Source organism: Phaenicophaeus curvirostris, chromosome 16, assembly GCF_032191515.1.
Source record: "Phaenicophaeus curvirostris isolate KB17595 chromosome 16, BPBGC_Pcur_1.0, whole genome shotgun sequence".
Lineage (NCBI taxonomy): Eukaryota > Metazoa > Chordata > Aves > Cuculiformes > Cuculidae > Phaenicophaeus > Phaenicophaeus curvirostris.
Window position 1 is genome coordinate 9,705,892 of NC_091407.1, and position 23,670 is coordinate 9,729,561.

Consider the following 23,670-nt stretch of genomic DNA (forward strand, 5'->3'; position numbering starts at 1 on the left):
GCCCAGCTCCCTCCTCTCTACAACCTCCTTTCAGGTAGTTATAGAAAGCAATGAGGTCTCCCCTCAGCCTCCTCTTCTCCAGGCTAAACACCCCCAGCTCTCTCAGCCGCTCCTCATAAGGCCTGTTCTCCAGCCCCCTCACAAGCTTCGTTGCTCTTCTCTGGACTCGCTCCAGAGCCTCAACATCCTTCTTGTGGTGAGGGGCCCAGAACTGAACACAGGATTCGAGGAGCGGTCTCACCAGTGCCGAGTCCTTGCTAAGACAACGTGGGCATGGGAAGGAGACTCCAGATGTTAACAACTCGGACCAAACCTTCTTCCTTTATGCGTGTGATGTTGTAACGCTGCCTCAAGCAAGGCCCAGCTATAAAGCCAGGAGAGGAAAGCCCAGAGTTGTGTTTGCCATCACCGGGGATATGGTGGCTCGGGATGCACCAGGCACAAGTGTGGGGCCCAAGCCCCCAGCCAGAGCTGGGCACAGCCACCTCATCCTTCCCCCGAGCACTTTCCAGCAGCACCTCCCCAGGGCAGGGCTCAGGGATGGGTTTGGGGGTCAGAGGGGGCTTTTTGTGATTTAAACCTTGTTGTCATATTTGTTTGGAGGCTGGGAAATGGTGTGTCAGGTGACTCAGCGGTCACCATGGTGACGAGCATCAGTTAATGAACAGAGGGAGCAAAGGAGCCAAAATAAATGTCAGAACATGAAATGGATGCCAGGGAGCCGGGCAGGCAACGGGGCTGCCCCTTCCCCTGCTGTGCCCCATGGGGCTGGGGCTCCCTGTGCGGAGGTGCCTGCGTTCCTGGCTGCTGCAGAGGGATGGATGGATGGATGGATGGATGGATGGATGGATGGATGGATGAGCATCATACCCCAGGTGAGCCCCGTGCCCCAGCCCACAGGGCTGGGAGTGTTTATGTCCGAACAGGACATCCTCTGCACTTGCAGGTGCCTCCTGTAAGGCTTGCCCTTGTTCCTCATGGGTTTGGATTTACCTTAGACATTCTAAACACCAGAAGCGAGGCCCGCAGGGATCTGGGAAGTGGAGGGAGATGTTTGTGCGGGGGCTGTTGCTGCAGGAGAAGCTCTTGCAAGGCCCTGCCTGGCTGACAGCACCTTTGTGGCCATTGAAAGTCAAGAGAGTGGATCTGTTCCAGCAGAGCAGGTAGGGGCTTTGGGTCTCTGAGGCAGAGAAAGAAACCAGGTGTTTGGAGACTGAAACAGAAGCCTCAGGACTAGGTGAAGCTGGAGACATGTCCGGATGGACCCAGTGTGTCCAGGCACACACAGGCTCGGTGCATCCTTCAGAGTCCACCAGGGTGTTGAGATGTTTTGGGGTGCTACAGGCTGGCATGATCCACTCTGGTAACACGTGGTGATCGTAGGAGAGCAAAAAGACAAATGTGGGGGTGGTTCTGGGGTGCACAGGGCAGAGCCCTGCTGGCAGGCACAGGGTGAAGGTCAGCGAAGGTGGGAAACCCAAAAACTGAGAAGAGGAAGAGAAGGGTGGGGGATGTGCTGCACAGGTGCCATCCTCCCAGTGCCTCACCAGCTCTGCTCGTGGTGCCCGTTCTCAGCATCCCCTTCGCCTGCAGTTCCCAAAGCAACGGGAGCAGGCAGTTCTCCCTCAGATGCCGTGTCTCCCGCTCAGATGACAGCTTGCCACCTCCAGAGCTTCATCTCCTGTTTTAATTGATGCCTGTCACGATGCTCAGCTCCCCCGAGCCCGTAGAAAGAGCTCAGACTGGCAGTGTGCTGCTGTGCGGGGCACCGTGCAGGTTGGCTTCTCTTGCCTGGAGCCCTGTCCCCTGGCAGCAAGTCCTTTCTGGTCCTGTGGGAGACGGGGCAGAGCCAGTGTGACCTGGCCAGTGCTCCAGCACTGGTGTCCTGAGGGGCTGCCCTTTCTGTAGGGAGACTCTGCAGGAATTCCTCACCCTGCCCCTTGTTGCTGCAGAAAAGCCACACTCTGTGCCTCAGTTTCCCCATTTATCATCAAGAACAGCATTGGTTGCCCAGAGAAGTCGTGGCTACCCCATCCCTGGAGGTGTGCAAGGTTGGGTTGGATGGGGCTTGGAACCCCTGATCCAGTGGGATCCCCATGGCAGAGGGTGCAACTGGATGGGCTTTGAGGTCCCTTCCAACCCAAACCATTCCATGATTTTATTTGTCCACTCTGCAGAGGAAGCTTCGTGCACGCTTTTGCATTAGCGTTTGCTGCTTGCTTTGGAGAAGCCGGCTCTGTGAATCCTGCAGACAGAAGTGGCTGCTGCTGCCCTAGCTCCTGCAGGAGCCACGTTCCCATACAGCACCGTGGCACGACCTGAGCTCGGAGCCATCCCCAGCAGACAGCGAGTGCGGTGCCTGGCGCCTTGGCGGGCTGCCCTCGGGAGCCGGCACGCAAAGCCATCACAACAAAGCCATAAGCGCAACTGGGCATAGACAGGAGTTTCTTTTTATTATTTTCTAATGCCTGTACTTTCTCTCTGCCTGTACATTGGTAGCTCATGGACCAGGCTGCTGGGGCTGGCGGGTGGATGAGAAAAGGTGAGAGTCCCTTCCCCAGGCTGTCCCATAAACATCCCCCACTGTGGACACGGCTGTGTCTTGCAGCACACAACCGAGTCCTCAGGGCATCACCTGCCCGAGCCTGCCCTGTCCTTGGCTTTTTCCTCTCATGGCACGATTGCACGGCCTTGGCGCAGGACAGCGCTGAGCCCCAAAGCGCAGAGAGGAGGAAGCCAAGGCAAACAGGCAGGCGTTGAAAAGCAAAAAGCGTTTGTGTTGCCTCAGAGGCAGGAGGGTGGGGGGGAAAAAGCTATAGAAAAAGAGCCTTTTTTTTCCCCCAAATGCTAAGTGGGAGGCCAGCAGATGCCAGAGCATCTGCCTCCCTCCCCAGCCTTCCAGGAGGCGATGCCAGTGCCCACCGCGGTGGGGCTGCTCTCGCTCCCACTACCCAGTCGTGCTGGGGAACCCACAAGCAGGAGGCAGAGGCAGCACGGATGGGTGTGCAAATATGTGCTGGGGGCACGCAAAAGCAGGCTGGAAATGGGGTCCGACCAGGCCATCTCAGCAGTTTTCTGCCTCCTCTGCCCCAGCTACCACATCCCCAGCGTGAAGCAGGGCTGAGAAGGGGCAGGAAGGGGTAAGCAGACCAGAAGATCTTTGTAGTCGTTTCAATGAACTTGCCTGTGCCTCCAAAAACATTGTGTCTCAGAAGTTAAGCTGCAGCCCAGGTGTTTCTTTAGCAAATGTGCTGAGATTCCTCATCCGTGCAACAGCCTGTGCCCTGTCTTTGTACGTCAGCACTTAATCACAGCTGCTCTTTGTACAGCCGGGGGCCGGGGCAGAGCAGCCAAACTGGGAGCACTGGGCTGGTGTCTCGGTGCTGCACAGACCCAGGGCTGAGGCTCTGCTCGAGCAGCTGCTCTAACTCCAGTGCTGTTGTCATTCCAGCAGAAATTTGACATGAAAGCAGATGACCCTGACATCCCAGAGTGAGCCCTGGGCTGCAGCCACACAGCGCTTTCCCTGGTGCATCTGAATAAGGTGGTGCTGGGACCTGAAGGCCAGCAGGCTTTATTTACAGCCACATCGATTCTCTGTCAGAACCGACGAGGGGTTTTGTAGGGTGGGTGCTGGGAACCAGTGAGAGCCTGCTCTGCTTCCCTTCCCCTTCACTGGAGAAAACAGGAGCCAGGTGAGCCTTGCTGTGTCCATGGGTGCACCAAAGAGCAGGAGAAACCTTGGCCACAGCCGGGCTGAGCACCTCTGAGCTCCCAGCACGTCTTCGCAGCACCATGGAGCCAGAGAGGCTCTGCCCGGGGCTGCGAGGGGAGCAGGGCAGCTTGGCCTTCTCCTCCCAGCTCAGCACTGCTGCTAATGGCAGGACTTGGTTTGAGATAGGAACGTGCAGCCCCGCTGGAGGAGACAAGCAGCGCTTGGAGGACGCAGAAGTAGCTGAGGACCAAAGCATCCCCGGGGACCGAGGGCAGCGTTTGAGGTCGCTGCCAGCCCTATGACAAGCGGTGAGGAGCGGCTGCTGGGCTGCTGCCAGGCTGACCCTCTGCAGTGTGTCCAGCGGCGCTGCTGCCAGCACAGAGGGGTTGAAGATTTCCTTACTTCTGTCTTCACAGGAACTTTCCGAGGAGTGTGCAAGAAAATTGACCACTTCCCCGAGGATGCGGATTACGAGCAAGACACGGCTGAGTATCTCCTCCGTGAGTTTGCTTTCCTGCGCGCTTCAGAGCCGTGCATGCTTCCCGGGTCCCCTCACCCTGCCCTGTGCTGGCACCCCCTTCCCCATACCCCAGGGCTTCACCCAGCAGGTCCCCTCCACTGCTGGCACCGGGCTAATGGCCCCGAGCACCCTCAGCTCCCTGTGCAGCAGCAGTGACCCTCCAGGTTCTCCAAGTGTGGCCATGCTGTACCCCAGTCCCGAGCTTGTCAGGGTGCGAGGGCCACTGGGGACCAGGACCCTGCGGGTCCATGATGTGGCACCACAGGGGTGCTGTGTTCGTGCCAGTCTCCCTCTTCCCAAAGGCTGCGCACCCAGGCTGGATGTGCCGGGAGAGCGCGATGAGTGTTTGCCATGTGCTCTGCCAGCGGTGGCTGAGTGCAGGGAGCTGGTGGCTTTCTTGGCTTGGGGGCTGGCAGAGTCCCGTGGGGTTTTTGCATCGAGAACATGAGATGAGGTGATGCAGAGGAGAGACAATGTCCCCCCACCCTGGGCAGACGCTCATGAGCAGGTGCTGGGGCACCCAGGCACAGGCTGAGAGACACCAGACCTGACCAATGCACACCTTGACCCACATGGACGTGCACTGCCCAGCACGCCAGCGCACACCACGGTGTGATCGCCTGTAAAACCGGCACAGCAAAAGGTCCATTTCAAGACCTGCATTTCCAGACAAGTAAGCATGTGAGGTAGAGGAGGTTCACGGCAGCCTCGGAGGCGCTGGCATCGCTGCGCTCTGAGGAATCCTTGAGGATGATGTGACCCCTGGCACCCATCCTGTTCAGCCCTTGCCTGACGCAGCTGCTGCTCATCCAGATGTTGCTCTGAACTCCCCGTTTCCCAGTTCTGCAGGGAGCCGTCAGCTCTGCTCACCCTTCTAAGAGGGGAACGTGTCTAATGGAATAGGTTTGCGATTTATGTAGATTAGCATTTAAGTTCTTCTCCCACCCCCTCCCGCATTTGAAATAAAAAGTCTATTTTAAAGACCCCAGAATGGCATTTTAATGGGGCTTCTCTGCATCTTTGTGCTTTTAATAAAGGCCCTAATAGAAGGATGAGAGCCCATACCAAGGCACAGTGTATTTTCGGTGCAGCAGGTAGTGATTTGCTGCATTAATTACTCTTTACTGTCATTTTGGAAGCTGAACTTCTGATAGGCCAAGTAGAAAAGACCCTTCTCTGTGTAGCTCTCAGCCAGAGACTCCTGAGCATGCAGAGACGGTTCCTGTGAGAGCTCAGCCCCCTGGGGATGGAGCCGCGTGCTGGGTCCGCAGCATCGCGCATGGTGGGATTGGCATCTTTGGCTTCTTGTTCGTTTTGATAATGTCTCTCCCCTGCATCAGAAAATGACTTTTTGTTGAACTTCAGGTGCATGAATTTGCAACTTCTTGCATTTCAAAGAAACTGGGATAGTTTGGAGACCCAAGGAAAGGGTTCCTTTCCTTGCCAGGCTGGTGGGACCTGGGGGTTCTGCAGTCTCTGTGCTCCACGCTCATGTCCATAGCCTGAACCCACGGTGATGTGTTTGGTAAGGGGAAGGTACATCACTGGTGCTGACTGCGTGACAAGAAAGAATTTCTTGAAATAGCCTTAGAGGAAAAAAGTAAATTCAGGATTTAAGCTATTTTTGTGACAGGAGGCCTGAGTTGCAGGGTTTGCAGGGCTGACGCTGGGCTCCAGAGGAAGCTCAGAGAGAAGCTAAGGATACATAGAGGGGGCTGGTGCGGTGTCTCTCCCGTCCCTTGGCAGCAACCCCACCTGGCTTTGCAGCAGCTCTTCCTGGGTGCTGGCATCTCCCATGTGATGCTTGGAGCAAACCCTGCTCCGTTCCCTGACCCGCAGGTGCAGTGAGAGCGTCCAGCATCTTCCCCATCCTCAGCGTGGGTCTGCTGTTCTTCGGGGGCCTGTGCGTGGCAGCCAGTGAGTTCTACAAGAGCAAACACAACGTCATCCTCAGTGCTGGCATCTTCTTCGTCTCTGCAGGTAGGAGCTGCCTGGCGGGTTGGGAGCAGGGCGGCAGTCCTGGTGTGGGAGCTGGAGGTGGTTTGGGGCTTCTCCGGGGGTGTCGGCACAAAGGGATTCTGGGGTCTGTGAGGTATCCTGGTGGAAAAATCCTTATCATAGGGGAGAAAGCAATAGAGGTTTCTTGCAAGTGGTCACCATGGTCCGCTTTAAGTGTCCACCCTGCTTTGCCCTGACCAGTCTTGGGGTGAGTGCTGCAGCCCGGGGCAGGACTGGGGGTCTCTGCCCTCCATCACCACCACACAGCGGGTCGTGGGTCCAGGCGAGAGCAGGTGCTGTGCTGGTGCAGTCCTCCAGGGAAAATCACTCTCTTGAGAGCCATTCCTTCTGGATTATTCATTCCTGTGTGCACTGTTCCCCAACGCTTGCACTGATTATCTTACGACAATGTCTTTGTCTCAAGGAACCGCTCTATTTTGTGTTTTTCTTCTCCCCACAAAGAGACAAATTGCTCTCCCTCTTTCGGCTGGCAGGAGCCGCTGATGCAGATGAGAAAACAACAGAAAGAACATAATTGATTCATTAAGTAAATCCAGGAATCAATCAGCTGCTCCCCAGCCCTGCACACACTCCTGCGGCGCTGCTGGCGGTGCAAAACTGCCTGGATCCCAAATAAAGCCCCTGGACTTCACGAGAAATGAAAAGAGATGGAGCCATCCACCCCTCCCTGTGCTCCCGGCACCATAGGTTTGTGCTGGAGGGATCACCTCTGTGCCCTGTGGGCTGGCTCTGCTCCAGCCACAGCGCCGATGCCCAGAGCTGGCCGAGCTCCTGCGGTGCCAGTGCTCAGCAAGCAGCTCTGCAAAGCAAAACCAGCTCTGTAAATGTCCCTTTCCTAAAGAAAATAGCGGTGGTTCCTCCTGCCCCTCAGTCTGCCTGGATGCACTTACGCACTGGGTGTCTGTGGGTACAGATCTGTGCTGGGGGACATCTGCAAGGGGGTTTGGCCCTGATATGCATGGGTTGGTGCCCATGGGGATGTGCCCCCAGTACCCACCCTGCCTCCTGGGCACCTGTGGGTTGTTGGGGCAGGAGAAGGGTGAGGCTCCTCCAACCTGCGCTGTGCCACAGCCAGGAGAGGATTGGGATGCTGCTGTCCCCTCTCCCTCTCCGGCTGCTCAGGCGAGAGCTTCTCACCCTCATCCTTCCCTAAAGGTCTCAGCAACATCATCGGGATCATCGTCTACATCTCGGCCAACACGGGGGACCCAGGGCAGAGCGACTCCAAGAAGAGTTACTCCTACGGGTGGTCCTTCTACTTCGGAGCCCTGTCCTTCATCATTGCCGAGATGGTGGGGGTGATCGCCGTGCACATGTACATTGAGAAGCACCGCCAGATCCGTGCCAAGTCCCACTCGGAGCTGCTGAAGAAGTCAGCCTTCACCCGCCTCCCCCCCTACAGGTACCGCTTCCGCCGGCGGTCCAGCTCCCGCTCCACCGAGCCCCGGTCCCGGGACATGTCGCCCGTCAGCAAGGCGTTCAGCACCATCCCCTCCACCGACATCTCCATGTTCACCCTCTCCAGGGATCCCTCCAAAGTCACCATGGGGACGCTGCTCAACTCGGAGCGGGACCACGGTTTTTTACAGGTCCATAACTCCATCCCCAAAGAGTTCAAGGAGTCTTTGCACAACAACCCGGCCAACAGACGAACCACGCCGGTCTGAGGCGGGCAGGGGCGTCTCGTCAGGCTGCATGACATCATCCTCACAACGGTGTAAACCCATGAAATCCTGTTTTTAAGGACAAACCCAGATGGCTCCCCGTGCCCTGACCCACGGGGCTGGTTTTTCGCTCCCCATATGCCCCTGGCCGGGCCAGGCCACTGCATCCGCGGTGGGACCAGGACCCCCGCGTCTCTCCTACCCTGGCGGGGAAGGGATGGGGCTGCGCCGTGACCCTGGCCGTGGTGCCCCTCCAGACTGAGTGGGGCCTCCACCCCCACCATGGGCTTCCCGAGGTCTCCATCGTTAATGTTGCTCATAATCGCAGTGTTACCGTAGCTGTATGTCCCATGGAAATGCTGGCGATAGCCCTGTCTGTGAGAATCCTTATTCCGGTAGTTACATTTAAGCGAAATCGCCTGGAAGCCCCGAGTTTGGAGCACAGAGTCAGTGCCGTAGTGAGTGCTGGTGTCACGACCCCCTTTCCACGTTGCGATGAACGCAGTGCTCGGGCTGGGTTTCTCTATGGCATTTCGTGCATGCATTAAATAGCTTGGAATTCAATTTTGTCATGTCAGGTTGGAAGAAACATCCTTTTGCAATTTTCTGTGGTCTTGAAAGGGCTTCTTTGTCTCCTTCCTTCTTCCTTTCCTTTTTTTCTTCCTTTGGTGCATTCAGGCCATGAAAGGACTCAGGAGCAGAATTCCTCCAATGACTGGTAGCAATTAGCCAGCATTTAATTAACCTCTAATGTTGCAAGAAAATGAATTAACTCCCTAAAATTAATACACACGCAGTCACAAATTACTGTCTGGGCACATCCAACGCTTGGTGTGGCGGGACTGAAGGAGGAGCTGAGTGGCTGCGCCGTGGGCTGCGTGCGGGTGGTGTACGATTGCGCAATGGCTGGGAGATCCATGAGAAAAAGAACAATAAAATTGTCCAGTTTGGCGAGTTACTTGGCTGAATAGGTCACGTGGACCCTGCTGCGGGCAGCTGGAAAGCGTGCACTGTCTCACAGGTGTCTGACAGCAGCCTCAACCTCTCCTCTGGCTGCGTGGGGTGCCCGGGGTCAGGGCTCCCTGGCTGCAGGAGGTCTCAGGGTGCAGCCCCTGCCTGGGTTTGCTTGAAGGGAAATTGGATGGGCAGGGGTGGCTCCCAGGGTGCCTGGCATGTGGGGTGCAGGGAGCACCGCGGGATGGGGTGAGGTGTGTGTGCAGCCGCAGCCCCCAGGCACTGGCAGGGTGAGCGCTGTGGAAGAGCAGCTCAGAAAGCCTTGGGCTGTGCCAGGGCACGTTCAGATTGGATGTTAGGAACAATATCTTCACCAAAAGGGTTCTTGGGCGCTGGCAGAGGCTGCTCAGGGAAGTGGTGGAGTCACTGTCTGTGAAAGTGTTTAAAAGACAGGTAGATAAGGTGCTCAGGGGCGGTTCAGTAGTGGAAAGGGGTGGTGGGGCTTGATGTGATCTCAAACGTCTTTTCCAACCAAGTGATTCTGTGATGCAAAGATGAAATGGTGGGGTGATGTCCCTTCCCCTTGGGCGTCCCAGGGCAGTTGTGGCAAGATCCCTCTCCCAGGGAAAAGCCAAGTTGCAAGTCAACTGTGAGTCCTCCTTGGGGAGCACCTCTGGGCTGTGCTTGCTCTCGCTTGCTGGGTGTCAGCATGAGCCCGTGCCCTCCGAGCTGCTCGGCGGGGATGTGCCAGCTGCCTGTGACAGCCGGGGGCTGGCATGTGCTGGCAGAGAGGAGTTGAGGCTTGAAATGCCAAGGCGTGTGTGTGCAGCCCCACGTTTGGCTGGAAACGCGAAGCCGCCTTCTCTCGCCAGAGCAGAGCTAATCTGAACGGAGGTGGTTTTGAAGCAGATGGCCTTACAATTTGACGTGTCACTTAATTGAAATCTCATTTAACCTTCCGACAAAAGTGATGGATTCCCAGGGAGGCCCTGAGGGGGCTTATTAGGTAATTTGGGGCCAGCGGAGCTCTTATTTACTCATGCTCTCTGCAGAGGAGAAACATCTGGTGCCTGGGGTGCATTTCTTTGAGCAGCCTTGCCCTGGGTCTCCCCGCAAAGCACAGCCAGGTGCAGGGCATGTTCTACTTCTTCCCAGGTATGATATGCAGGTCGGTTTGGGAAGCCTGGCATGTTGCTGAAGTGAAATCCCCCCTGGAGCACCACGAATGCCCTGGCAAGGGCTGTGCCCATGGCAGGTCCCAGTGTGCGCAGGTTCTGCATCTCCAGCATCACTTATTGTTATTGTGAAAGGGGTTGTGTGAGAAGACAGATTCAGATGCTAATTAGACCTCTTAATTGCCATAGTTGCTGATTGCATTTATTAAAAACAGTTGAGGAAGCGTAGCGCTCTGATCTTAGGGAAATATTTAAAAACAAAGTAGTGAAGGAGCTGGCAGTGCAGAACGTGGGGAGAGCTGTGGTTTATCCTCCTGCCCAGCTCCCGCAGCTGCTGTTGCCAGCGGGCTGCCCTGTGAAAACTGTGTCTGAGGACACACAGGGTTGCTTTATTAACATATTGAAGCACCCCTGAGCTGTGCCTGTCCTTGACAAAGATCTGAATCATGGAATGGTTTGAATTGGAAAGGACCTCAAAGCCCATCCCGTCCCACCCCCTGCCGTGGGCAGGGACACCTCCCATGAGATCAGGGGCTCCAAGCCCCATCCAACCTGGCCTTGAACCCCTCCAGGGATGGGGCAGCCACCACTGCTCTGGGCAACCTGGGCCAGGGCCTCCCCACCCTCACAACAAAACATTTCTCCCAAAGATCTCATCTCAATTTCCCCTCTTTCAGCTGAAAGCCATTCCCCTTCATCCTATCCCTGCATTCCCTGATCAAGAACCCCTCTCCAGCTTTAAACTGAAATTAAATCCTTAGGGATAATTAGTTCAGCAATCTTGCTAGGGAGGTCTGTGCACTGAACCGGAGCCCCTGGCCCCGCAGCCCCCCAGGGGGAGTGGAGGAACCTAGCCAGGACTGATGGCTCCAGGCAGGTGAAAGGAGGGATGCTCGGAGTGGAAACTGGCAGGGTGATTGCTGGCATCAAGGCACATAGAGCAGCACATTTAGGCAGATCCTTGGAGACTGATCGTGGAAACATGGGTTAAAAGGCACACCAGGACCTTCCTTTCCAGTCCCCCTGTGCTGGCAGGGCTGGGTTATGCTGCTGTGAGCAGGAGCCTGGGTCCAGCTGCTCTGACACCACTGCTGTGGCAGCGTAGTAGCATCGCCAGCCTCTAGATTTTACACATGTGCATGCTTTGTGGCTTAAAGGAAAGATGTATTTTTCTTTCAGGATTACATCTCCAGGAAGCGGGCTCTGGCTGAGTCATCGGCTGCTGCAGGTAAGAAACCCTGTTTGTCTTGATCAGGCAAAGCCAAGCACACAAACAACATCATTTCTCAATTAATCCCTTTCCCGGCAGTGGGTTTTCCCCTGCAGCAGCGCGGCGCCCGCACGGTTTGAGCTCTTCTTGGCAGGACAGGTGGTTGTCCCTGTCCCCAGGACAGGGCTGGGGCTGCAGATGGAGTCAGTCCTGCAGCACAGCAAGTGGTGATTGTATAACCAAAAGTGGTGTTATCATTATCAGCACTGCTGTCGCTATGTATTTATTGCCATCGTGGGGGTAAATCACAGCAACTCTTCGCCAGGGGCTGGGATGCTGCTGTGCCGCGTCCTGTGCACACGCAGCATGCTCAGTGCCTTCAGGTGTAGTTAAAGCCACATTCAGGGCCATTTGTGGTGTCAGTGCTTTTCCTGAGGAGCAGTGAGGTGGGAGATCAGCTGCAAAAGGATTTTGCTTCGTTTCAAAGGGAGGATTGATTTTCTGGAGCTAACGAAGTTATCCCCTCAGTTATTGGGAAGAACCAGGCGGTGCTGCAGGACATGTGCTGGTTGTCACCTTCCTTTGTGCTCGAGCTGGAAACTCGGGCAGCAGGCAGCTTGCTCTTAATTGAGGCTAAGTATGACCTGGGATTTTTTGGTTTTGAGGCTGTGTAACTGGCCGCTGCTCCTTCTGGTGCCTTTCCCCTTTGCTTCCAACCTCCACAACTCTCCTCAATCCCACCGCTTGCTCGCAGCGGGGCTGGTGGTGTAAAGCAGCTCTGGAGCTGCCTAGGTGAGTGGGGAGAAAACCTCTAGGGCATTGGTGCTGCCTTTGGTGTTGGGCCACCTGCACTGCACTTGTGTGAGGAGCTAGAACAGAAGAGAAGAGAACAGCACAGCATGGAACGTTTCAGTTGGAAGAGATCACAACGATCGTCTGCTCCAACTCCCTGACCCGTTCAGGGCTGACCAGAAGTTAAAGCCTGGTGTTAGGGGCATTGTCCAAATGCATCTGAAACGTTGACAGGCTTGGGGCATTGAGCGCCTCACTAGGAAGCACGTTCCAGGGTCTGACCACCCTCTCAGTAAATAAATCCTTCCTTGTGTCCAGTCTGCGGCTCACCCAGTGCAGTTTTGCGCCGTTCCCACACATCCAGCAGGTCCAGGGAGGTTCTTCTCCCTCTGTACTCGGCACTGGTGAGACTGCTCCTCGAATCCTGTGTTCAGTTCTGGGCCCCTCACCACAAGAAGGATGTTGAGGCTCTGGAGCGAGTCCAGAGAAGAGCAACAAAGCTGGTGAAGGGGCTGGAGAACAGGCCTTGTGAGGAACGGCTGAGAGAGCTGGGGTGGTTCAGCCTGGAGAAGAGGAGGCTGAGGGGAGACCTCATTGCTCTCTCCAACTACCTGAAAGGAGGTTGTGGAAAGGAGGGAGCTGGACTCTTCTCCCAAGTGACAGGGGACAAGATGAGAAGGAATGGCCTCAGGCTCTGCCAGGGGAGGTTCAGGCTGAACATTAGGAAAAAAATTTTCACAGAAAGGGTCATTGGGCACTGGCAGAGGCTGCCCAGGGAGGTGGTTGAGTCACCTTCCCTGGAGGTGTTTAAGGGATGGGTGGACGAGGCGCGGAGGGGCATGGTTTAGTGTTTGATAGGAATGGTTGGACTCAGTGATCCGATGGGTCTCTTCCAACCTAGTGATTCTATGATTCTATCCTATTCCTGGGTACCAGGCACAAGAGACCAGTACCTCCCTCTCCACGTCCCCTCCTTGGGAAGATGCCAAGACCCACGGTCCCGTGGATGGAGCAGACCGGGACTGCAGCACTCGTTGTCGATTGGTTCCATGACGGCACACGGCCAAGCCAGGCAAAGCATCAAACGTTGGGATGGCGAGAGGGGAGGGAGCAGGGGCACAGGGCTGGCAGCTCCGTGGCGCCGGCGGCTGCAGAGCTGCCCGTGTCGCAGTGCTGGGGCTGAGATGCAGCCTCGCGGGTGAGCGGGGCTGTTTGTTTATGAAGGGAGAGCGGTGGTGATTGACGGTGTTTACTGCCACGTGTAATATCTTTCCTTAGTGTGGATGCCTTTCCCCTGGAAGAGAAAATCAATACCCAGGCTAAATCTGGAGGCTTCAATATTTTTCAGAGAAGTGCAAATCAATATGGATTTCTTAACAAGTTTAATTTCAATACCTGAAAGTGCACATTCTGCCTATTTCCTGACCTTTCCAGTCCTTCGAGGGGGAAGATTAAAAAGATTTGTTCAAATTCACTGAATTGAATCAGCAAATGCCCCGTTACCTTGTTTTCTTTCCACCAGACCTTGCTAAACAGTCTGATAGCCCATCACCATCGCATGGCTCACGGCACCTTGTCCAGGACTGTTCCCGACACCAGCTGTGCCGTCCCACACTGACCCACGAGCAAGGGCAACGTGGATGGCGTGGATGCCGATGCCCATGGCCACCTCTGTTCCGGACAGGACAACCCGGGGTGGTGATGAAGGGTCTGGGTGCCACGTGCAGATGCACCTGCTCCCCTTTCTCCAGGGACCAGTGGACGCACAGCAGACAAATGAGCCCAATTCCCCACTTGCTTCCCAGCAGCCTGATTTAGGGGGGCTGCAGCACTCAGGAGCAGCGTATTTGTATTGAATCCTGTGTTCAATTCTGGGCCCCTCACCACAAGAAGGATGTTGAGGCTCTGGAGCGAGTCCAGAGAGGAGCAACAAAGCTGGTGAGGGAACTGGAGAACAGGCCTTATGAGGAACGGCTGAGAGAGCTGGGGGTGTTTAGCCTGGAGAAGAGGAGGCTGAGGGGAGACCTCATTGCTCTCTACAACTACCTGAAAGGAGGTTGTGGAGAGGAGGGAGCTGGGCTCTTCTCCCAAGTGACAGGGGACAGAACGAGAGGGAATGGCCTCAAGCTCTGCCAGGGGAAGTTTAGGCTAGACATTAGGAAAAAAATTTTCACGGAAAGGGTCATTGGGCACTGGAACAGGCTGCCCAGGGAGAGGGTTGAGTCACCTTCCCTGGAGGTGTTTAAGGCACGGGTGGACGAGGTGCAGAGGGACATGGTTTAGTGTTTGATAGGAACAGTTGGACTCGATGATCCGATGGGTCTTTTCCAACCTGGTGATTCTATGATTCTATGATTTATCCTACGATGCCTTTATGTGGTTTTTAGATAATGGTGTGATCACTGTAAATAGTGCAAAATGAGCACGGGCTTGTGGGCTCTCCAGTCCTGTTCACCTCAGGGGAGCGTTTGAATTGCTGGGTTGGTGCTGTCACAGACAGACTTTCCCAAAACTGCCCACTACCAGCCTGCCAGCACTGCCGTGCACACAAAGAGCCACGGAGGGGAGATGTCAATGGGGTCATGTTTGCAGCAGAAAGCTTTTCTTTGCACCCTTATGTCCGAACCTACACCAGGATCCGTGCACAGACTCCACCAGGGTTCGCTGCAAGGAAAGCTCCCTGGGTCCGTTTCCTGCAGAGCAGCCACCGCTTTGGTTGTTCCTTTCTCGAAATTGTCCTTTGCCCTCCCTTGCTTTGATTTGTTGGGTTTTTTTTTCACTGTTTGCAATCTCTCATGAAAGCCTAGGTAAGTCCGAGCAATTTATGCCGCGTGTTTATTATTTACTTGATGGACAGTAATGGTTTCTGTGGTGCCATTACTACATGTCATCTAAATCCAAATGCTGAGGTGCTTTAAAGTGCAGCCTTTCAACCGGGGGCTGGAATAGCTTTGCCAGCATCATTATCATCCACCAGGAGTGCCTGCGCACCCATAAATCTTCAGCTGACCACAGCAGCTAAGCCCAGCTCTTAGAAGTTTCCCAGAAAATTTTCAGCAAATAGGACTTTCTCCTGCTTGCTCAGTAAAATCTCCTTCCTAATGACCTTCTGCCTCAGTCTTTAACCTCCCTCCAGTCACCAGTGCAGAAAAGCTACCTTGACCCACCTGGGTTTGTGTTGGAGAAGGTCATTGTGAGCTGGGGTTGCTTTAGGAACGTGGGGGGTGGGTTCTGGGTGCCTGCGGCTGCACCTCTGGGGCTCCCCTGGAGCTGGGGCGCTTGCCTCAGCAATTCCTGATGGATACCCCAGGATGGCCGTGGGAAAGAGTGATGCAGAGAAGTGCAACTAGCAATTAATTTTTGCTGGTTCTCCTTGCCTGCCACCGGTGGCGGCTGCAGCCCCTGTGCTTGGGGAGGGCAGCTCAGGTTTGGGATGGACCTGCAAGTCTTAAGCTGTGGCAAAGCCTAACACTGGGTGGATGGCTTGTGAGAGCACTCAGGGCTGCATCCCTCACGTAGGTTGTTCGTGGCCTTGGGTGCTTCCAGGAATTCAAATCTTTGAGGAAACAGCCCCAAGTTAAAGCACCAGCCCCCATGGCTCTTGCAGGAGGGTGCCAGGCTGCTGCAGGACCCTTGGGGTCCACGAACATGGGTGTGTGTTCCCAGATGGGAAAAACAGTCTGTTTGCGTGTCAGCTGGTGCCGTCACCGGGGACACCGATGCCAGGAGCTCCAGTGCATTGTCACCACTTTACAGCATCACCTGCACTGGGCTCCCAGCAGGGCAAGGCAGGGTTTGGCAGGTCCCTGTGACGGGTCCCCAGCAGCATCAGAGGGAAGAGATTTATGGGTGTGTTTGTCTGTGCTGCTGCTCTGAGGTGCTACCTTGTGGAGACGCCAGCTGAGATTTGTTTCAAATCAAGCACAGTCTTCCCTTTCTCTCGGTGAGCCAGTCCTGTCACTGGTCAAAAGCAGCTGCCAAGGATATAAATTGTGGCAGGCTCGCTTTCCCTGCCCAGCGCAGGACAAGGCTGACAGCAAATAGCGACAGGATTGCACAAACTGTCCTCCCTTCTGTCTTTCTCGGGGTTTGTCATCACAGTTCTTGGATGGTCTCTGTTGGCTCAGCAGCCTCCTGGCACCAGGCTCAGCAGCATCCAGGGTTGTTGGCCTCAAACAACAACGGACTGAGCGGCAGGAGCTGGGAAGGACAAGAATTTGCATCATCTATAGTGCAGATGATCTGATTTGCAAAATTTGTGTCAAAATCAATGGAACATCCAATTTACTGAAGTGAGTGGAAGCCTCCCTGTCCTCGCTTGCATGAGCCTCCTCCCTCAGGCCAACTGGCTGCACCTTTCTGCTCTCTTTTTGTCCATTTTCAGTGGGGTTTAGCTCTTTTATTAAGCAACTTTCTTCACATCCTCTTTGGTTTCCTTAGTTACTCTCGTCCCTTCCAGCCTCATCAGCATTCACACCGCTGTCACTGCTCTGGCTGCCTCCCGCACCGGCAGAGGCTCGGGCGATGTCAGCAGCGGCGCATGGGCACGCGGACCCTGCAGGGGTAGCCAACACCAGCCCACCCTGTGCCCTCACCTGCAGACTGACCTCCTGAGACACCGAGGGCCGAGTGTGCCCTCGCTGCCAACTGGCTTGACTTTGCTGACCATGTAAATGCAATGTTTCAGTGAAACCCCAACCAGGCAGAGCACGTGGTGCTGCTGCTTCCTGCATGTTCCCTTCTGCCAAGCGGGTTCCACAGGCAGGCAGGGCTGGGCGCTCCTCCTGGGTGCACGGGACACTCTCAGGACAGCGGCTTCGCGGTGCCAGCACCCTATTGTGCTGTTGGCTCCAGCAGCCAGGAGCAAATTATTGAGTTTCTGCTTCCCTGGCCTGTGATTGGGGTGGGGATGTAGTTCCCCTGGGAGGTGAGAGCCATTTGGAAGCAGAGGAGAAAAGGGAGGTTTAGCTCTGCAGCAGCAAGGGAGCTGTGGCCACCAGAGCAGCCGCAGCAGCCTGGGCCAGGAACAAGCGCACGGATGGGAGGGAAGCAGCGTGTGCTGGATGAGCTCGGGGCTCCCGTGTGGCTGCCCAGCCTGGTGGTGATGGATGTGGAGCAAATCAGCCTCACTGGTGGGCAGAGAATGAGCAGTGGAATCTGCAGGCGAAGGCACAAGCAGCCCAAGGCTGCGGCAGCGCAGCCGGTGATGACAAGGTGCCGGCTCATGTGACGGCAGATGCCTGCGCTGGCACCGTTGGCTGCCACACGGAAAGGTGGGGGTGGCAATTCACGTGAGTCAGCAGTGGGTTGGGATGTGGTGCCACGTCAGGTGCTTGGTGCAGCCAAGCAAGGCCAGCGTGGGGATGTCACTGGGGCAAGAAAACCCTGACAGGGCCAGCAGCTCTTGGGTCTGGAGGTGATGCTGCGGGGACAGGCTGGGCTGGGAGTGAAGGATGGGGATGGGGGCAGTGAGGCAGGACCCTGCCATTCCTGCAGAGGAACTCGGCTCCTTCCCACCCGAACCCTTCAGGCACCAAGTTCCCATCTGTGGTGCCACTCTCTTTGCAGAACTAAAGTTTCAGCTTCTTTAACAACCCACAGGTCTATTGGAAAACTGCAACGAGTAGCATTAGGGAGCAACTCGGTAAGTTTATTTTGATGAAATACAATAATTATTATGCTTAGCAGCTGTTGCTATTTAAAATAAGAAAAAACGGGTCTTGCATTGAAAATGTTTTGTAAACCATGTGCACCAACAATCTGTTCCAACGAAACCAGCCATTATGGAAACGGTATAATAGCAGGAGCTCATTATGGAAAGTTAAATTGCAAATCATATTTTGTTTCAAATGAGCTAGATGAATGCATAATTTGCCTCAAAGAAATAGTTTTGTAGTTCTGATCCTCCTGCCAAGAGCTGAAGCTCTCGGGCTGCAGCTGCCGGAGCAGCCTGATTGTCCATTTCAAACTGCAGGAAGTTTGGGTTTTAAAGGAAGATTGGAAGAGAGAAGGGGAAAGAAAGAAAAGAAAGGCAAAGGCAAAAAAGGCAGCGCTGCCACTGCCTTCAGAGAGGAGCCATTGGGAACGCTCGATGTAATTCCACCCAATCCCAGCGCCCGTGGGGCTGCGCAGGGTGGGTTTGGTTTAAAGCAAACAACCAAAACCAGAACCTGCACAGCCGGAGTGAGCAGGGGTTGCTCTGCATCCCAGGCAGAGCGTGCCGACCCAGAGTCAAAGCCTTCTCTGACCCGCAGAGCCATGCCCTGCATTCCCCGCGGGGGTTTTATGGAAAATAAGCTTGGAAAGGTGCCACCCGAGCTCTGAATTTGGCCTCATCCATTCTCACTGATTAAAACCAACAGTAAATACTCTGAGACTTGAAAGCCTCACCTGCTCCTCGCCAGGGCCCGGGGTGCTGGTGGGTACCTGTGGACCATTCATTCCCTAAGGGTCCGCGGGTGGCTGCGCTGCTGGGTGTGCAAACGCTGTGCGTCCCTCTGCTCACAGAGCCATCCCACTGGCTCCAGCTGCAGCACGGAGGAACAGATAGAACAGCTGAGAAGAGCTCCCCAGGAGCCCAGTTCTGTGTGGCAGGGATGTCCTTTGCATATTGATGTAAACCGTGACCGCTGGGGTTTATTACCAGCCTTAAGAAAGAGCACGGGTGGTAATGGGACTTGGCAGGGCATCCCAGCACTCCTGCATCAATTCTGCAGCTGAATGGGAGCTAAGCAGCGATCCCACAGCCGGCAGGAGAAGGCGGAACCAGGAAAAGCCTTGACTCCAGTCGGGGAGAAGAGCAGATGGGGTAAATGCTTGTCCCAGCAGCTCTGGGCAGGGCTGTCCACGGAGGCCAGACACTGATGGGCAGTTTCATAGAGTGGTTTGGGTTGGAATGGACCTCAAAGCCCATCCAGTTCCACCCCTGCCATGGGCTGGGACACCTCCCACTGGATCAGGGGCTCAAAGCCCCATCCAACCTGGCCTTGAACCCCTCCAGGGATGGGGCAGCCACCACTGCTCTGGAAGCAGAAAATCTTCCAGCTGCTCCGAGCACACGCACACCTGCCCCAGCTCCTTGGTCTGGGGCTAATCCAGCTTCCTCCAGCCCCCTGGGTGCCCCTGCGGAGCGGCAAGAAAACCAGACAAGCCAGACATGGCAGCAGGTAAAGGGTTGCTGTTTGAACCTATAAAAGCAGGGAGAGAGCGCGACACACCAAGCAGCCCTGGCCGGGATGGATGAGGAGCTCGGTCCCAGCGCCCCGGGGAGCAGAGATGAGCTTTGCAGGCTCTTTAACTGCATCATAGATCTTCACAGAGAATTGCAAGCCAGTTAACCTAGCGGCAAACCCTCAACGATAATTGAAAAGGCTAACGAGCATTCCCTAACCTCTGAGTAAACAGCAAATATTTAAAACTGCAGGCTTTTTTTTTATTTCCTTAACCTTTCTTTTTTAATCGGGGGCTTTTTTTGTTGTGCAGCCTAGAGCTCTGAGCAGGCAGGTGATTTCCTTTTGCTTCCCAGTCTTAATTAGTCTTTATTTCCTGCCCCTTGTCAGCAATATGAGCTGGCTAATTACTTTTTGTTGCTGTCAGTGTCCTCACTGCCTGGGCAGATCTGCAAAGGCAGCACCCTCCTCCTGTCCTTTGCTGTCAGTCGCTCTGACCACCGTGATGTCCCTTGTCCTCATCGTGGGAACAGCCTCAGCGTGTCCTGCTCCTGCTGCGAGACACCCTGCAAACCCCAGGGCTGTGGGGACAGGTTTGGGGTCACCAAAGCCTGTGGCTGGTGTGAAGGGGCTGGGGCTGGCACTGAAGGAAGGAGGGAAGTCACACAGGGTGGACTGAGCGAGCACTGGGGGAGAGTGATGGCATTAACCCCACATGTCTGCATCCTCCCACCCTCCAGGTATCGGGGGTTTGGGGTTTTGGGGGCTGGGGGTCAGGGGCAGCCACACTGAGGACAACCATGGGGACAGGCATCCCTGGTGCTGGCAAGGAGGAGCACCTTGACCATGCCAGGGGCACCTCTCCTGTGCAGGTTTAGTGCTTAAAAAAGAAATATTCCCCTCCCGAGCCAGTGCAGCCCTCGTCACCACCACAGCAATTTTCTGTGCTAATCTGATGGCTGCGCCATGCAAGGATTAGAGCCTGGGTCTGGCAGGCTGAGCCTCACACCGCAGAGACCTGCCCTGCAGTTGGTGGCACGTGAGCTGCCGTGTAGAGGCAGCTGAACAGCAGCTGACAGCATTCCCAGGTGGCTCTGGGGACGGGCAGCACGGGCACATGGGATACAGAGCCTCCGCTCGTGGTTGCTTCGTTGCCACCGTGATGCCACTCACGGGAATTGTCTGAGTGGGTGGCTGAGCCCAACCCCTCTGCCATGGGTGGCCATGGTTGAGCCCACGAGCTGCTGACAGCACGGGGGAACAGGGGAACCATTGCCCCAGAGCCCCCCAGGAGCCGGCTGGGTGTTGGGGCTGGAGCTGGCCCCTCACTCTGCCCACATCGACACGTGTGCCAGGCTGGAAAGACCTTCCTAGAGCTGGAGAAGCACGAGGAGTAAGAGCTCCTGCTTGACAAGATAGGTGCAGAAATGCTGCTGGAGGAGTTTGGGAGCAGAGAAGCCCTCGAGACCTGTTGGGTAGGATCCCATCTGCTGCAGGTGTCCCTGTCCCCTTCAGCGGGGGCACTGAGCCACGTGTCCTGTGCCAGGGTCACCGCCCGGCGATGGGAGGCTCTGCAGGATGAAGGAGCTGCCCCTCTCCTGCATCCCTGACTGTCACCTTAGTTCATCCAGGGCAACCTCAGGGCACTGGTGTCACCCAGTTCCCATGCCGGCAGAGCGGGGCGGCTGCATCCCAGCCCATCCCAAAGACAATGTCCTTGCACATTGAAGCCAACACCTGCTCGCAGTGTCAGGAAATGGTTAAAGACAGCAGAAGCGATTTGCAATTAAAATGTGTTTATCTTAGGAAAGAAGTCCTAGAAACTCATAATTAAAATGTTTATACAAAGGCCAAGACTTCATAGCCCACATCTTTAGAAATTTCCTCTCTGAAGATGGCAATAGCAGGGGAGAGATGCTGCCCATGGGTCTCGGGCATCCTGGGGACCAGGGATGGTGGCAGGATGGTGAGGCACCATGTGCTGGTGCACCAAAGCTGCTCGCAAGAGGTTGGAGCACCCGGAACAGCCCCACAAGCTTGGTAGCATGAAAGTCCTCAGCCAGCTGTTGAACCTGGAGGGTGCAGGACAGCGTCGGGCGCTGCAGCTCCTCCTGGATCAAGGCACTGCCAGGCACAACCTGGGCAGCTGCAACGGCTCCTGGCCAAGGCAGCCTGGGCTTGTGCAGATGCTGCATGAGGGAGAAATAATCCACCACCAACGTGATGCTGGGATGTGCTCCAGCTCCCTGTTGTCCCTCAGCGTGTCCTGGGTGGTGAGCTCAAGACTGGGGAACACGCACCCCAGGGATGCTCTGGGACCTCTGGGGATACGGGGGATGGTTTCATGCTTGAGCATTAGTAAATCTGCAGTGGGAGACCTTGAGGGCCAGTCAGGCCAGGTACAGCACTCATCCCAGCTCCCAGAGGAGCAGGGCTTGGCTGAACTCCAGAGATGTGAGCTCGGCCAGTTCAAAGTGCTCTGAGTGCTGCTTTGATTTGTACAAGCTCTGCTCCTCCGCAAACTCACTGCAGCGCTGCTCCCCACGCTGGCAATTCATCCTGCTGCTTTCACAGGGCTTTTTGCCTTTGTTGTTGCTTTTTATTTATTTTTTTTTATTCTGTGTTTACAGCTATTGAGGTTTGCTCTTGGCTTTCCCCAGTGCTCTGTGGGTGCCCCAGTCACAGGGGTGACCCCAGCCCTGGCCACCCCAGCCCTGGCCACTCACCCCACGCCTCAGGAGCAGCAGGAAAAGGCTGAAAGGGGCAAAGTTGATACCAGAGCTGAGCACATTGCAGCCACAGCCACAGGACTTGGCTCTGGGGAAGTTCTGCTTTACTGGTACCCCTCATCCATGGCTGGAGAGGGAATGGAAACCAATGCCTAGGCAGCCAGGCGTGTGCCGCATCACGCAGCACTGGGACTGGCATCCCCCTGCCCGCACATCCCGCTGCCTGCAGAGCCAGGACGGACACCACCACCTGCTCCCCTCTGCCCCACCACCCTCCCAGCCCCTGGGGTTCTGCTCCCCTTGTGCCGGAGATGGAAGCCAAGCTTCCAAACTCACAAAATTCTTTGAGAGACTGCAAGTCCCTGGCCAGGCTCTGCCTTTCCCAGCCCCTTCTTGGGTTGGTTTTGCACCTTTCAAAGCTTATTTTTCATCCAGTTATGGCAGCGAGGAAATTGTCTTGCAGAGCCGATAGGATGAAAATACATCCCAGTTTGGGAAGTTGTAAAATCGTGAGCCCCTGAGCCTGCCCGTTCTTTGTGACTTACCCTGCGGCAGGAAGGGCTGGGGCAAGGCTCTGGATTGTAAATCCTCTTCATATTTTATTCACAGGATAACAAGAAAAATAAATAGAAGCAGGAGAAGGGAAGCAAGCTTGCTCTGGGTAGGTGGAGAGGCGATAAATCACTCTCAGAGTGCATCCCAGAGGCTTTCACCTTGGAGTTCAAGAGCCTTTTAACCTCTCAGATCAAGGAAACCCTGCAGGAACTCTTTGTCTTGATGCCATGAGGTCTTTAATTGTCTCACACCCCAACAACAAGCTGCAAACCCTCGGCGCAGGCTGCCTGGGGATGCAGGAGCACCTTTGGCGCTGGTTAAGCATCCTAAAAGGAGAGATGAAATGTATTCTATAAAGCGTGATCTTTCCAGACAGCAAGGATGGCAGAAATCTCAGTTCTCCTGCAAATGAGAGCGGAATTTGAACAGCAGGTGGATCTGCAGCCTGTGCTGCTGGACACAAAAGGCACCTTTGGGGTGGTTTGTGTTATCCTAGGGAGGCAAGAGGGAGCGTGTGCCCCCTGGAGAGGCTGCAGCCACCACGTCCGTCCCTTGGAGTGCCCCAGCTGGACCCTGCAGCATCCCCTGGGGATGGAGGAGGACTCTGAGGGCACGAGCACTGAGCACCAAGAGAGCCAAAGCCTTCCTGTAACCTCTCCATGCCACACAGGACTTGCTGCAGCTGCTGTTCATCGCCTGTGCCCTATTCCTACGTCTGATCATTATTTTAATGAGCTGCATCATGTCATAAAACCCAGCACAGGGAAAATTATATTAAACAACTGTGAAAAGAAATCATTTATTTTGGCAATGTCTGTGTTCTGGATTGAAGAGAAAACCCCACAACTCCCGCAATACAACTTTTCCTGCCGAGACACAAAGTGGCAGACTGTGCGGTAGCTGAGATCATCACTGCTAGAAAAGGAATCATCTTTTAAAATGATTAAAAATATTAACCCCACTGATAAGAAGTGGCAAAGGGCTTTGCATTCCACCCACTGGCACCCTGAGGTTTTCTCTGGGTCTGTCCAGCTTGCAGGCAGCCTGTAGCTTTTCCGGGTAATTGCTTTCAGCCCTGGATGCCGGAGATGTCATCGAGCCTCTGGACCTTATCTGGTGCTCTGACCTTTCCACTTACTTTCTCCTGCCCTTTCTGGAAAGGCAGCTC

General features: G+C 55.3%; 1 protein-coding gene across 1 annotated transcript in view; it reads left to right on the forward strand.

The window, feature by feature from the left end:
- Nucleotides 1-8,863, forward strand: part of CACNG3 (calcium voltage-gated channel auxiliary subunit gamma 3) — a 32,621-nt gene extending 23,758 nt beyond the window's left edge. Inside the window, exons 2-4 of the mRNA XM_069870010.1 lie at nucleotides 4,132-4,215; nucleotides 6,075-6,215; nucleotides 7,410-8,863. Coding sequence (XP_069726111.1) covers nucleotides 4,132-4,215; nucleotides 6,075-6,215; nucleotides 7,410-7,921 — 737 coding nt within the window. The 3' untranslated portion in view covers nucleotides 7,922-8,863. The remainder of the gene's footprint in view (nucleotides 1-4,131; nucleotides 4,216-6,074; nucleotides 6,216-7,409) is intronic.
- The last annotated feature ends 14,807 nt before the right edge of the window (nucleotides 8,864-23,670 follow it).